General features: G+C 40.4%; 2 protein-coding genes across 3 annotated transcripts in view; one reads left to right on the top strand and one right to left on the bottom strand.

The window, feature by feature from the left end:
- The window catches only part of LOC120723244 (E3 ubiquitin-protein ligase RNF43), a 103,632-nt gene extending 94,409 nt beyond the window's left edge, over positions 1-9,223 (bottom strand). Inside the window, exons 1-6 of the mRNA XM_040014584.1 lie at positions 8,928-9,223; positions 7,798-7,956; positions 6,883-7,373; positions 5,931-6,251; positions 5,760-5,851; positions 5,290-5,661 (exon numbers count right to left, since the gene is read on the bottom strand). Coding sequence (XP_039870518.1) covers positions 5,290-5,661; positions 5,760-5,851; positions 5,931-6,251; positions 6,883-7,357 — 1,260 coding nt within the window. The 5' untranslated portion in view covers positions 7,358-7,373; positions 7,798-7,956; positions 8,928-9,223. The remainder of the gene's footprint in view (positions 1-5,289; positions 5,662-5,759; positions 5,852-5,930; positions 6,252-6,882; positions 7,374-7,797; positions 7,957-8,927) is intronic.
- Positions 7,275-14,317, top strand: supt4h1 (SPT4 homolog, DSIF elongation factor subunit). 2 transcript variants are annotated; one of them, XM_040014586.1, is made up of 5 exons: positions 7,275-7,382; positions 11,970-12,076; positions 12,159-12,214; positions 13,596-13,649; positions 13,740-14,317. In XM_040014586.1, exons 1-5 carry the CDS (start codon positions 7,356-7,358, stop codon positions 13,805-13,807), a joined length of 312 nt encoding a protein of 103 aa, XP_039870520.1. In that variant the 5' UTR covers positions 7,275-7,355; the 3' UTR covers positions 13,808-14,317. The 2 variants fall into 2 exon arrangements, with proteins under 2 accessions (XP_039870520.1, XP_039870519.1); XM_040014585.1 differs by lacking the exon at positions 7,275-7,382 and adding an exon at positions 10,716-10,884.
- Positions 14,318-15,256: the final 939 nt, after the last annotated feature.

Genomic DNA, 15,256 nt, shown 5'->3' with positions numbered 1-15,256 from the left:
TGATCTCAACAGCTATGTGATACGTATCCACAACATGTTGTCAACATGCCACACAGACAGGGTCCAGTCAGATCAGCTTAAAACTGGAGTGGGAAAACAGAAGTGGCTTTTCACTGTGACTAATGCTGAGCTTTTCTCCATCAGAGCATTATAAATCCTTATCAACTATGGCAAACTGCAGCATCTGGCTCACCATTCACAAAACCTCCCACACCTGGTGAGTGAAGAGAGACAAGATCCCACAGAACCTAATATCTTTCGTCCCGTTTCTCTGGAGACGGCAAATAAATCGACACGGCGGAGCTTTACAGCGCAGGGACCTTAATCCACTCTTGAATCCTAAATATGCACACTGAATAGAGAACATACTTCACATTTGCACAGTTAAAGGCAAGATTTTTAACCTAAAAAAAAACCCCATTAAATGACAGGTTTTATATTGGTCTCGACATGCTGTCATTTTGCAGTCACTGGCCACACCTTGATATTAAATATAATGGGAGAGAGCATCAAATGCCAAAAATAGTCACTGCAAAACAAAACAGTTACCTTAGAAAAGATACACGTTAGAGAGGCTGGTGGACTGAGCCAAACCACTGTTTCTCAGGAGAGAGCTAAAATAGACTGAAAATAAGCTAACCTCAATAACACGTTTGTCATCACTGTTGTTAAAGGAATTCATATGTTCTATCATCACAAGCCCAGTGTTGAGTGGAAAGAGTGCTGCTGTAAGCAGCTCTCAGAAAGGCACACTGTGCTGTAACCCATAGTCTCTGCTGCAGGAGTCTGATGGCAGCGGATGCTGTGTAAACTGTAGGGAAACATAAGTCACTCTACAGAGGGATTGGTGCACTGAAAGAGGTGGGAGTGTAAAATAACTTTCCAATTAAGGCTTTTAACACAGACTAAGTTATTAGTCAAGCGGTGATTGCAAAAGAGGTTAAAGTGACTCTCTTGGGGGGGGGGGGGGGTCCAAAGAATAACACTTACTGTGTTAAGGGTTCCCAGTAGTGTTACTATAGGAGAAGCTTTCAGGTTGGTAATCCATATCTGACAGAGCAGAAGTGTAACTACATGTGTTGGAAAGCTGTCCTATCAATACACAAAATGAAGATCAGATATTGACCATATGATCATTGAGTTAGTCTATTGTAGTCTATGGAAAATTGTTGCACCAGGTGCCACAAAGGTGCTGGGCCACCTGTGCACCAGGTGAGCTTTGAGGTAAATGGACAGTGATGTGGTCATGTAGTGCAGGTACCCTTTGATGACACCCTACCTGCATGAGTTTTCCCTCTGCTTTGCCGGCACTTCCTCCCACGAACACCCCTTCCAAGGTGAGGGGTTTCCCCGTGGGCTCGTGCTTCAGCAGCGTCACCTTGATAATCGCTCGGAGAACCGGCCGCTCGGACTCCAGGCCCTGCTGGCCCAGCACCACCTGCAGAGCCGCCATGAGCAGCCACGGCCAGAGCCCGGCCGGGCGCCGCTGTGGGACGGTCATGGCCTCGGCTGTAGCGGCGGGTCCCGGCCGCACATCTTGGACTTCAAAGCAGGCAAGCACTGCGGATAAACAAGACGCAGGAAAGCGGTATCGACAAGTACACGCACAGGTCCCGCTTTATTCCTTCTGCCTACTTGCTTAACAGATCTGGGCTTTCAAAGCCGGAGGACTTCCATGGTAACTCATAAAACTTCCATTCAACACTAGAGTTAATATCCCCAGTCTAACACGTTACAGATATGCATATGTCTCACGTGGAAAGTGATGTCTCACACGAGGAAAAGGCTCCGATTAACTGTTATCCAGTGTCATTAATGTGGGTTGAGAAGCACTGCATGCGCCAGTGCACTGTGAAGACGAGCCGTGCCGTATTAGATCTTAAAGAGTGCATTTGTTTCCACCGGGGTGCTCTTCATCACAGGCGGGTCTATGTCCTCGTCTGGAGGGTGTTTACGTGGTAGCTTAACTGCGGTATCCTCTCCAAGAAGGACGGGGTCCTCTCCTGGCAACTGTGTATCCGTAAATCCTCGGGACTGTTTTTACAATGCAGCGCACATTGACCACTGTACCTTCCAGTCACATTTTGCGAGCACACAGGAGGCAAAGCTTTAAAAGTTAAACCCGTCCCGTGAGAGCAACACTTTGTGGATAAATCCACCAAAAACGCACGAGAGCGACGTCTACGACTTCAAAGGCTGGCTTACAGGTTGCCGCCGGAGAGTTATGAGGCATGCTGACGGATCAAATGCGGCGCCGAAAAGTTGGGCAATGTTTCTTACAGCCGAGGAGTTGCGAAAAAATAATCCTCGAAGAAGCTGCTCCGAGCACACAGCTCTGTGTAATTATTAACCGAAGCAAACGGGCCGTTGCCTTACTTTGCTTGTAGCCTGGTAATTAAAACTGGGTCCGAAGCGGCTTCAGTGACACGGCCATCAACTTCTTTCAAACCTACCCGTCAGGGGGGCGACACGCGCGCGCGCACGCATACACACACGCACGCAGGCTTCCCCTGACTTCAGTGCCTCCGCTGCACTGTGAGAAATTAGACCCGATCCTCCTGAGAAGAATGAAGGAAATTGACTCGTTTATCAAAACTATCACTAAAAGCGGAGGGGGAAAATCTGCAAAAAGTTAATTTAAAAAGTTGCCCAGCCTCCTTGTAGTGTTTGTTTGAAGGGGATAAAGCATAGAGACACAGTGTACTATTATAACACCGTTCTAGAACTTTACCTCCCGGACTCTCTGTCTCTCCCCTGGGATCTCATTGAAAGTGTCTACCTGCTCCCTCTCCTGCTACTTTCACGTGCTAACGGGGACGGGAGTTTTATCAACACTTCACCCCTAATCCTGTAAACAGATTGTGTTTCAAGTGTTTTACGTTGTTATTTGTATAAGCCATTAGTGGAATTGCAGCGTTAGTACTACATTTTTCTAACGTCACTGAAAATCTATTTTGCGGTAAGAATCAAACGCAATCTAATTTTCTTGCATGTGTAAGAACGTAAACATACAAACAAACAAACAAAAATCGTTAATTTTCTTTTAACGTTATCGTGGGTGGAGTTAACGAGGAGCACCTGAATGCAGCATTAGTAAGCGGAAGGCGGATCCGCCGAAAAGCAGCAGTTTCACCAAAAACAAGTAAGTGGCTCCCTCTGGTGTCTACAACAAGCAACACCCCTTTATTATTAATAATGCAGTACACACTAAACATCCAACCATAAACTGTATTCACGTTTATTTAAAATTCTAGTTACATATTTTAAAAAGTACATCAATAGTGAGAATAAAAAGGTAGAGAAAACACAATAAAGCAAACAATCAGTAGACAAAGTGTTTCTCCCTTGTAAAATAATTTGAGTCCTTTTTAAGCACTCCAATACCAATTTATGGTTTACAAGACTTATTTTTCTATTTCAGTTCTTTGAAAATAACATTATAATCTGGTAAAACTATTTCACAAAATCATGTACGTAAATATGCATGCTTTATACATTTACAAGCATACTTGTTTTAAAAATGTAATTTAAAATTTTACAGAAATAAAAGCATCAGTGTTAATTACAATGGATGTGTAAAATAAGAGGAGAAAACATTACTGTACAACTACATACAATGTACAACATATATGTACTTCTGCAAAAGACTTTGTAATAAGATTTAAAAGAGAACAAAGCAACAAGCATTCACACAATAAATCATCTTTCCAATTCGAGACTCAAGTATGGTAATAGTAAGAGCTTAAGCTCACATCCTGGAGTGACTCAAGGCTCCCTGTCACATGCCAATCAAACCAACAAGCTGAGATCTATGATGAGAAATATGAGACACTGTCATCACGGATCTGTTGATTTTAGCAAGCATAAAAGCCTTAATTGCCTTTTCTTTCACTAATTTTACTCTGGAATTTGACCCTAAACAGCCTTACCTAAAGAGTTGGTGTATTTCCTGTGCAGCTGCTGTTATAATTTCAGACTGGAATCACTGGAAGTATCACCAACTGTAACAGGTACAATATCCCTCTCATGATCTGTGGTAACCTTAATGTAGGGACACAGAGAAGGCAAATAATCCAGGCTTTCTGCTAAACTATATATAAGGCCACTAAATATATTTATGGTATAGATTTATTCAAATTATATAACAATATCAATAATTTTCTGTATGAATACAGCCTGAAACATAATCGGATTTTCACATGTTCTACATGTTGTTCTAAACGTTGAAAAAGAACCAACTTTTCAAAACAGTATGCAAAATATTTGCTACGTTTTTTAACTATGCGGAAAGATCCATTATTAATGATCTGTGTGTGGAAAAAGCTTCAGTGTCAGGTTTGATCACCTAGAGCAACAGTAACCTCATTGCCACTTTATTAGGTACACCAGTTCAACTGCGTCTTAACACAATTATCTACTGAGTTGATCACATTGCAGTAACCCAGAATGTGCAACATCAGACACTGATGATCTACTGGGATTTCCGCATCTCTGAATGCATACATCCTTGAACCTTTATGCAGATGTACTACAACATTAGAGGATGACGCTGAGTGCAACTCAATTGCTGCTGCCACACTCAGATGGTCAGAATCTCGCATGTACAGCATGAAAGCATGGATCTATCCTGCCTTTTATCAATGGTTCATGCTTATGGTGATGTAATGGTGTGGGGGATAGTTTTTGGTACCAACTGAGCACTGTTTAAACTCCACAGCTTGTCTGAGTGTTGATGCTAACCGCGTCCATTCCTTTATCACCAATGTGTCCCCATCTTCTGATGGCTGCTTCCAGCACCACGCCACAAACCTCAAACTGGTTTCTTAAGCACAACAGTGAGTTCACTATTATTTTACTCAACTGGTCTTCACAATATCCAGATCTCAACCTAATAGAGTACCTTCAGGATGCTCTATTAGGTTATTCCCATCGTGTGCCGCTGACAAAACGTCAGCAACTGTGTGCTGCTATCACGTGAGTCTGAACCAAAATCTCTGAGGAATGTGTCTCATGTTCCTCAATGAAAAAAGATCAACTATCATTTCTAACCTTTCTTGCAATTACAGCCTATCAAGAACCAAAACCACTGTGCTGCTCTGATCCACCCTCCCGCCTTCCCTTGCAAACTTTCCTACAAGTTTGGGTTACTTTACTGTCTAGCACAGTAAAGGAGAAAACATCTTAGATCAGGAACGTGATGCATCAAAAAATACCTCAATGTCAAACATTACAAAAAAACATAAAACAGATGCACTTTAGCTTCAGGAACTCTTCAATGTGCAGCCTTACCTCAATGATAGCATCCTCAGGCATTTCCTCTGGTACAGACTCCACACACTGCTCTTTGTATGGAACTAGAGGAGCAATACTCGATGCAGATACTATTGTGGGTCCAGCAGAGAAAGGGATAGACCTGATGACACCGTTGCTGTCACACAGTGGGCTGTCACGGGTGTTGGATGAAGACTCTAGCTCAGGGACCACCTCGTCTTGGGGCTCAACTTTAACCAGGCAGGTATTGGGTGGAGTCTGCATGACCTCATCTGCGATCTTAAAAATTGCCTCCAAGTTGATTTCACAGTTTTTCACCTCCTGCTTCTCATTTTTCTGCAGGCATTGGTTATTGTCTTGGAAACACAACATACCGACAGGATATCCTGCCTAAAAAGGTGATATAAAAGCATATGTTAAAGATGGCCCAAATACTCATCTTCCTATACCACTCACTGACTTGTTACGTCACATGACAGTGGTCCTACCTGATAATAACTCTGAGGCGAGAATAAGCCTGTCTGAAGGCCACCACCTGCCATATGAGGGGCCACAAGGTTGGGATGGTAGCAATGACCAACTTCAGGAAGGACAAAAGATAGCATGTTAAGTGAAGTGGTACACTGGCTATATTTTACTAAATAATATTTAATGCTTACGTGGGGAATAGTAGCCAGGCTGGTACTGAGCATTACAAGGACTATAACTGGTGAAATTTGGACTTCCATGGTTTGCGTGGGCCAGGAAATTCTGCTGAATGTGCACAGCATTGGCGCTTGAGTTTACTCCAGTGTAAGGGCGGTTTAAGGGTACTGGTAGCTCTTTGCCTGAGGAAAACAAAGCAGAAGGAAGAGCCGCAGCCCTCATCAGGAATCGTGGTGGGATGGGGGTCCCAGTGTAGGCTTGGGTTTTACTTGGATAGTAAGGAGGAGTGGCCTTTTGATTTGTGGGGCTCAGCAGCAAAGAGCCTCCAGAAGAAACTGGAAGACACAAAGCACAACAACGACCTTTTAGACAGTACGAGAGGGCTTAAGTGTTGGTACAGGAGGGCACAGACTTATTGTCCTTAATAAGTTCAATATGGTGTTCGGAAATATGACAGAAAACTCTATCAGCAGGTAATATTTCTTGAAAACATCTGAGTATTTTCTCTGTGACATGTAAGATTGTCAAATGAAAGTTTAGTAATTCCTCTGGTCAACAGAAAAATATATTTAGAATACTCTCAAATGAGGTCAACTCTCCAGCAACACTTATAGTACAGCTTTATTACTTATGTCAAGGTCATCCCTCATGAAGGCCATAGCCCCAAACATGCCGATCAAATAATAAAGCTGTGCTTCAACCTCTTTAGACCCTTGTTCTAAAGAGGAAGTAGGCGAAGTTGCGGCAGAAAGCTTTGTTCTGTTTTAAAGAATATTCTTCAGTTACAAAGTTTATGTACATAAAATGGGACAGTGTTGTATTTTTTAAGGAGCTGATGACCCTTTTTACACAGAACTACTGTGCACTTTTGCAGAAACTACTCTTGTGGCTGAGGAACGCTTAGTGTGAACTTGAGCACCTCAGGGAAACCATATATTTCCACTATTATCCCTTAATAGCACTTGCCTCTTCTCATAGATGTTCCTCTGTCTTCCCCATCCGGATACAGGCGCTGATATCCACTCGGGGACCGGCACTTTATGTTCAGACCGGCTTGCAGCTTGGCCTTATTGTCCACGGTGAGCCTCCTCAGCCTCGCAACGAGTTCAGGCTGGTCTCGCTTGAAGTTGGGGTTGTAAAAGCTTTGATACTCCTTGCCGTCCAGGTCCTGTTGAGGGTCGGCCTTCTTGAACCCGTACAAGTTGAGCTGACGGACAAAGCTGGAGAAGTTGGTGGTTTTGAAGGAGTCGGCGCTGCCCGCGGTGATGGCACTTGGAGACAGGATCTGCTTCTCGAACAGCTGCTGGTCAATGACGATTACCTCGCCCTGGCGGTCCCAGCAGATGGCGTTGTAGGCCGGGTTGTTCACCAGACGCCACAACTTTGCAGGAAAATTGCTGGGGTTGATTGAGTCCGGGAGTGAATTTAAACCGACTTCCATGCCTCTGCCTGTGCAACTGAGACAGGTATAACAATATTAAACAGCCCTGGTCAAAGCAGCTAACCTGCTTTACATGTTTATAACGTTACTATTTAACTTTAGTTTATGTCTTACATACACTCAAGTTATAACAAGTTAACAAAGTTATTTAACCACCATTCATTATATTAAACACATAATTACCCCTGTTAATGAAAACGGATTAAACTTTTTTTTAAATTATAAATAAAATGCTGTAAAAAGTAAAATGTTATCTTTCACTGTTTCTGTTACTCTGCTAGCATTAGCTAACATTAGCAGTGGCTGTGTTATCTTGTCAAACAGCCTCTCCTAAGTAAAGAACTTTTTAGTTAAGAGCTGTTAAAGTTTTATCCATCTCCATATTGTCTCATATATTTTAAGTAAGGTTAAATCTAAAATAAACACTGTAATAACTGCACCTGTATCACCAAGTCGCACTGGGAACCGTTGGAAGTTCACTGCCGTTGGTGGAGGTGCTGGAGTTCAATGTGACATCCCTCCGTTACTTTAAACAACGCTTAATTTTGGGGGACTACAAAGCCCAAGATCCTTTCACATTTCAACACCGAAACTGAACCCTAAACGTCACACAGAGAGCCAAAAACAGTTTACAGCCTCTGCTTTACATGCTTTTGTTGCCATAGGCACACAAATGCCTTTAGGTAATAAATGTTACTTTTAAACTGTTTTGGAAATAGCTCCAATGAATGCATCGCAGGTTCTCACACAGCCTGCTGTTTATAGCTTACATTTCCACATCATCTGAGTTTATTTCTGAGTTTATTTACTTGCAGCTTCATACAAGACGCAAGATGATGAGCCTCTCCAAAGTTGGATGTGGCACGGCAACAGTGCAGTGACAAACGCAGGTTAATTATCCATGATAAACAAATAAGAAACAAAATGTGAGAAAACGATGTTAACTGTTGAAAGAGATTTGACTGGTAACATAATCAGTGTTTAGGTCAATGGAATTAATAGATGTCACCAAGCACATGTGGTGTGAAACTGTACCAAATGAAAACACGCTGAGCTGTGTCGCCTAGTGATAAGGAAGTAGTTTATTATTATTATTATTATTATTATTATTGTTGTTGTTGTTGTTGTTGTTGTTGTTGTGATTATTATTATTATTTGTATTTAGATGTAGACAGCATCATCTATCTACATTTTGTGAAAACAAAAAATCTCACTGCCAATCCAGTAAAATACATCCAATTTGTATCCTTTCATTGTCAAAATCCGATGTGTTGCTAATTCTATGTAATATTAACAACCTGTTAACAACATTACATGAGACTGGTGTGTAGCACCGCTTGAGGAGAACATGATGCCTTTATTCAGGTATGCAAATTCTGAAGTCAGTGAAACAATAACTCCAATCTCCACATTTCGACCTTTCTTCGAATTAGGTTTTTCGACTTTAATCTCAAAATTTCGACTTTATTGTCAAAATGATCAATGATATTTTTGTTTCTTAAGGTGGCCCTAATACTATGTCGTAAATATCACTTTAGTTTATTATCAAACCTGGCAGCTCTGCACTCACCTTCAAGACTGAGGACGTGGTGAGAGCCCTCAGGAGGACCAGGGAGAGGAGCTCACCCGGCCCTGACAACATCAGCAGTCAAGTTCTGAGGCACTGTGCAAGGCAACTAGGAAGTGTGTTCCAGACTCTATTTCAACACTCAATTGACAGTCACACCGCCCCCCAGCTGTGGAAACACTCCACAGTCACCCCCATCCCCAAAAGAAACAACCCAAAGTCTCTCAATGATCTTCATCCTGTGGCCCTTACCTCCCTGGTGATGAAGGCCATGGAGACGGTCATAAAACAGCACATTGTAAGAGCAACTGACCCCCTGATGGACCCACTTGCTTACCGTGCATGCAGAGGCGTCGATGACGCAAAAATCTTCATCTTGGACTCCATCCACAAACATCTGGAGCTCCTTCACTCCTGCGCCAGACTTCTCTTTGCTGATTTTTCATCAGTGTTCAACACTCTGCAGCCTCATATCCTGGCCATTAAACTTTCTTCCCGATTTCACCTGATCATCTAATCCTGTGGATATTGGACTTTTTGACCAACAGGACTCTGGTCTCTGTTCCACCTCCGCTGGCTCCCCCCAGGGCTGTGTGCTCTCCCCCCTGCTCTTCATCCTCTAGACCGATGACTGCAGATCCACTCTTCAGAAGTTTGTAAGGTGGTGTAACAGCTCCAAACTTGAACTGAACGTGAGCAAAACCCAATTCTACTTTTTCTACATAATCCATCATACAAAATGTAATCAAATGGAAAAGTCTCTTTTTTTAACTTGTTTTATCATTAATCTTTTAACTTTATGCATTAAGCAAAAATTTAATTATATGCAACATTCTCTGACTTGAATAAATTAGTTTAACATTTAAAGCTATTTTCTGCACATTCCAGCACATAAAATAAAATATTTTTTGTGTTTACACTCACTCTTTCAAATAGATGCAAGTAAAACACAGCAGAAAATAAATAAAGTCAAAGACTCAGCGGTCCTGTTGCTCTATTTTCACCTGTAAAGCAGGACTGCGGTAGGCGGAGGTTTACCCTGGTGCAGGTGTGCCTCGGTCAGTTGAAGAATCCGTGACTTTCTCTGTGAATTTCCCATTACGTCGTTGCGCACTCGGTGCTTGCTTGGAAGTTTAGGGGTTTTTTTCGCTGTAAAAAGAAGTTTTCTTCCCACGCACAATGGACGCTAATGTTTTTGTCACTTTTTATGGAATCAAACTCAAAGTAAGGTCAGTACTTCCACGCTTTAAACGCTGCACGCTCATACTCTCTCCCACAATCGATATGTGATCCATTGTTGATCTGCACACAGCTGTTGTCACTAACAGCGCACTCGCTTACGTCAGGTCACTGTCGTGAGACATTCTCGCCAAAAAAATCACGGTTTTAGTAACGCAGTAACGCAGCGTTCCTACGGGAAAGTAACGGTAATCTAATTACCGTTTTTGCAATAGTAATCCCTTACTTTACTCGTTACTTGAAAAAAGTAATCAGATTACAGTAACTTACTGCCCATCTCTGCTGCTGACACTTCATTCACTTTTAGTCACTTACAGTTATTTATTCACTTATTCAGTCACTTTAATTTTAAAACTGTGTATATACTGTATATTTTAAGTATTTTTTTTTATCTCATTCTTATTGCCTGTTTATGCCCTGTCCTTATTTTTAACGTCATGCTGCTCTGTTGTATCTTAATTGCCCCTTGGGGATAAATAAAGTCTCCCTGATTCTGATTTTGTGCATGGACTTTTATTCAGGCGGACTACAGGGACGCCTCTGGGTTGCTAGGGCCTTATAAAGTGACGTAATATCCAGGCGACTAGAAAATCATCATAATATTAGTCGGCGTGATTGTTTAGTGTTTGTTCAATTATTTCGTCCGAACATAATGGCATTAGAAACAGTCCCCAAAGACCTGCGCCACCTGAGAGCCTGTCTGCTTTGTTCGTTAGTGAAGGTAAATCTTTATCTGAGAGAAAAACACTGTGAGGCTAGCTCCTGTGCTAACGTGGTGCTCTGCGCAGTGTTTTCCTCCTGTTTGGCCTAACAGGAAAATTAAAACTTCGAAATGACGCTTGGTTGCTTTTAGTCAAGGAATTATACCTAAGTATTCACTGGGGCATTTTTGTTTACAAAAAGACATCTGTGCTAGTTTGTTTGGTTTCTAGTCCCACGATAACGACTTGGGGCCGTACTAGAAAAATGTACAGAACCTGGCAGAGCCTGGGTAGAAGGTGATATTATTGTGACAAAACGCAGAATAACGTTATTGGGGTTTTTTTTCTTAAGGTGGACAATAATGGCTGAAGCGAAACTAAATATTTTAAGATTAACTTTAAAGTTAAAAATCCACGATAAATGAAACTAGAAACATTTATTGTTCCTCAATGCTTCCTCAGTGATTTATTTTGTAAGGTCGGGCGTGCAGGCAATCTGACTTTATTTTTGAGAAATTAAAGGTTTTTATTTTGGAGAGATTTCATTTACAGTATAGCATGTTTACAGTAGTTTAAATGCGGGCTTCTTTTTGTTTTTTGGTTTTTTTGGGTGTTTTTTTTGTTTGTTTGTTTGTTTGTGGGGTTTGGGTTTTTTTTGGCAAATACCAGAAATGACACTTTGGCACAACACCAACACACAATCCCATCTCACTTTATTATTATTATTATTGTTATTATTATTATCATTATTGTTGGCACAACACCAACACACAATCCCATCTCACTTTATTATTATTATTATTATTATTGTTGTTGTTGTTGTTGTTATAGTAGTAGTATTAATACTATTATTATTTAACCATGCACAGCCGTTATCAGTGGATGTGCCAAGGTTTGTTGGCATCATTATCTATGGTGGGTTCCAATATATGTATGACCCTCATTAGAAATAATAGTCTTGCTACACTGAAGTGCAGCATTTTTAAAGCAGTTAATATTTCTCAAGTAATATCTCACTTCTCATTTTTGATCCTTTCTTCTGGCTCTTTTTATTGGACTCATGCAATCTGATACCTCACTTTTCTCTTGCTCTCTTCCAATTTAGACCATTGACCAGTTTGAATATGATGGCTGTGACAACTGTGAGTCATACCTCCAGATGAAGGGGAACCGAGAGATGGTGTATGAATGCACAAGTTCCTCGTTTGATGGGTAAGTGTTGACTAAGCAGTAACTATGTGTTTCTTTGTCTTTTCTTCCCTATGGTTTACTGACACTGATTAAATGTTTATAGTGTGATCGCCATGATGAGTCCTGAAGATAGCTGGGTGGCTAAATGGCAGAGAATAGGTAAGGATCTGCTGAAGCATACAGTCATGGTTTTAAAAAAAGAAGAAGAAAGTACATTCAGTTCTCAGGTTTTATGTATCAGGACATGATAAAAATGTTAAATTGTTCATTATTTATTTAAGACAAAAAGGAGACACTGTTTCTGGAAAAACGAAGTACATCTTACACTGCTTTTATAATAATTGAGAGGGAAAATGGCACTTGATCATCAGCCAGTCTGAGCACCTCTATAAAAGCAGATGATTTAGCAGGTGTGTGTTAACATAGTGCCAGGGTGAAAAACAATCAGCGGTGATCTCATGAAAGCAACTGTTGGTGCCCATCAATTTGGGAAGGATTATAAACCAAACTATTGGAATGTCATCATTCTACAGTGAGATCGATTACTCACAAGTGAAAAACATTCAAGATAGATATAAATTTTCCCAGTGGTGAACATCACAGCAAAGTCACCACAAGGTCAGACCATACACTGCTCAGAAAAAATGAACAACTAAGGCTTGTTTGAAAGGGTTGTCAGGAGAAAGCCTCTTTTCTCTAAAAAAGAACATGGCAGCATGGCTTTGGTTTGCAAAGTTGCATCTGAACAATCCACAAGACTTCTGGAACAATCCTATCAAAAGAGGCCAAAGTGGAGATGTTAAGCCAGTTGGTTGGAGAGAACCAACTGTCAAGCACGGTGGTGGAGGGATGATGGTTTGGGCTTGTTTTGTAGTCTCAGGACTTGAGCACCTTGTAGTCGACTATGAACTCCTACCAGGGTATTCAAATGTGAGGAGATGTCCTCAAAGCTAAATGTAGACTAAAATTGGGTCATGCAACAGGGCTATAACCCCAAACACAGCAGCAAATCTACAACATAATGGCTGAAAATGAAAGGAATCAAGGTGCTGCAATGGCCCAGTCAAAGTCCATGCCTCAATCTGACTAAAATGCTGTGGCGGGACCTGAAGAGACTGTGTGTAAAAGAATGCCTGCAAGCCTCAATGAACTGAAGCAACAACAACAAAAAGAATGAGCCAAAACTCTTCCACAAGGATGAGAGAGACTGATAGTCAAATGGAAAACTGTTACTTTAAGTTATTGGTGCTAAAGGTGGTTCAGCAAGCTTACTGAATCATCCAGAAAATCCAGAAATTAGTTTTTCCACAGTGCTTATAGATTTTGGCTTTGGATTAGTTTTTGTTAAATAATGACACAGTGTAATATGTTATGTTGTTGTTCATATGAAGTTATTTACCTAATTTTAAAACCAGGACTATAACATTTTTTACATTCTTTTTAATAAATCTTGTAAAACCTGCTAGTTATTAATGATAGCCACATAGTTCAGATTATGATCCATTTGTGTAATTATTTTTTTTCCTGCTCTGTCTTTCAGGCAACTTCAAGCCAGGTGTATATGCAGTTTCAGTGACTGGCAGACTACCTCCAGGTACATTCAAACACATCAGGGCACACACATTGGTTGGAATTGTCTTCTCACTTCATATGTTTCGGTTGCTCATTATTCTCTTCTCTGAAGGCGTAGTGAGAGAGCTGAAAAGCAGAGGGGTGATCTACAAATCCAGAGACACGGCAGTAAAGACGTAAATCCTGCTGATTGTCTCCAGAGCTGGATCATACTGTTTCACCATGTCTGTGATGTCTTGTGGAAATGTTAAGTTTTTGGAGGTTTTTAAATTTGGAAAAAAAAAAAGAAGATTGCTGACACATAAGAAAAGGTAGATATGTCTTATTTGTTTGAATAGTTTACGTGAAATAAAAACCTGTTTTATAAAAAAAAGTGAGTGTCTTAAAATAAATGAATACATTGGATTTATATGCACCTGTAATCTGTGAATTAACTAAGTTTTCAGTGTCCCCGAGCGAGTGAACATGATCAGTTAATTTTTAATGGGACTAATCTGTCTACTGTCCAGAAGGGCACACAATGTGGTTTCTGACTGATGACCTTGAGCTGCGGTCCAAAATGATGATGATGGTGGTGAGGTCTCTAAGAGGACTGTGGTTAGACTCCGAGTTCATTCAACCTTTCTGGAACAGATTGCTGATATATGTTGACCAGAGAATACAAATAAACGCATCCACATTCATGACTAACCTGGATATTTATTTGTTTTTAAAGGTACCTAAATTAGGTGGACCTTAGATTTTAGGTTTTAGACCATTTTTGACTTTTCAATTTATTTTATTTTTTGAAGGTTTTCTTCCTATTTAATCTTTATGTTTTCAACATATAATGTCAGTCTTTCCACTCCTACAAGCCATTATGTTTGTTTATTTTAAAGTTCTTTAGCAAATAATAATAACTAGAAAATGCATTTTCTAACGAAACTGCAGTGTGGATGCTGATAGCTGAATGTTTTGAGCGGAAATGAAGCAACTGCTGAATGTTAAGTTAAAAATGTTGAAGGAGATGAAAAACAGAATGTTTCACTTGAAAACAAAAGTGTAGAACTGTTTAAAGCTGATTTTCGGACAGAGGAAGAAGTTGAAAAGTAGCTGACCATGTTTAAAATGTACAGTAGAAAAAGTTGAGTAATGACAAAAGAAAATTCAGAGTCACAAAACATCTGAAGAAATATTTGAAACCTCATATTATTTAAGTCCCTGAATGTCTGAAATGTGGGAAAATCCACTACAGACAGTTAAATACTGTAACTTTTAATCATCAATTAAGATAATCATCTGGTCATGATCATCAAAAGTCATCAACTGACTCCACTGCCCACATTCTCCCATTGAAATACATGGTAAATTTTTGTTGAATAAAGTTGAATAATTTAAAAAATATAAAAGTTAAAAATGAGGAAAATACAAGCAGTCATGTCCAAAAGAAGAGGAATCTAATGGTGGTTGACTGGTTTTTCTAAGTTGAACGGTGTTGAAGGAGATAGATGCCAAAAAATGTACGGAATATGAAAAGTAGAAGAACAATCCTTGCTTGTGTGCTTATTCAGCATCCACACTAATAAAGCCAAATACCATCACCAAGCATTATTTCATTATTTCCGTTAAAAAAATATGTTGTGACAGGTT

Source organism: Simochromis diagramma, unplaced genomic scaffold, assembly GCF_900408965.1.
Source record: "Simochromis diagramma unplaced genomic scaffold, fSimDia1.1 OVJJ01000676.1, whole genome shotgun sequence".
Lineage (NCBI taxonomy): Eukaryota > Metazoa > Chordata > Actinopteri > Cichliformes > Cichlidae > Simochromis > Simochromis diagramma.
Note: the sequence above shows the minus strand (reverse complement) of the source record. Positions and strands in the feature narration are given on the sequence as shown.

Coding starts and splice junctions, on each gene's coding strand:
- supt4h1 (XM_040014585.1), top strand. CDS start 10,816: ATGGCATTAGAAACAGTCCCCAAAGACCTGCGCCACCTGAGAGCCTGT. Junction 12,077..12,158: donor ACAAGTTCCTCGTTTGATGG/GTAAGTGTTGAC, acceptor AAATGTTTATAG/TGTGATCGCCATGATGAGTC. Junction 12,215..13,595: donor GGCTAAATGGCAGAGAATAG/GTAAGGATCTGC, acceptor TCTGTCTTTCAG/GCAACTTCAAGCCAGGTGTA.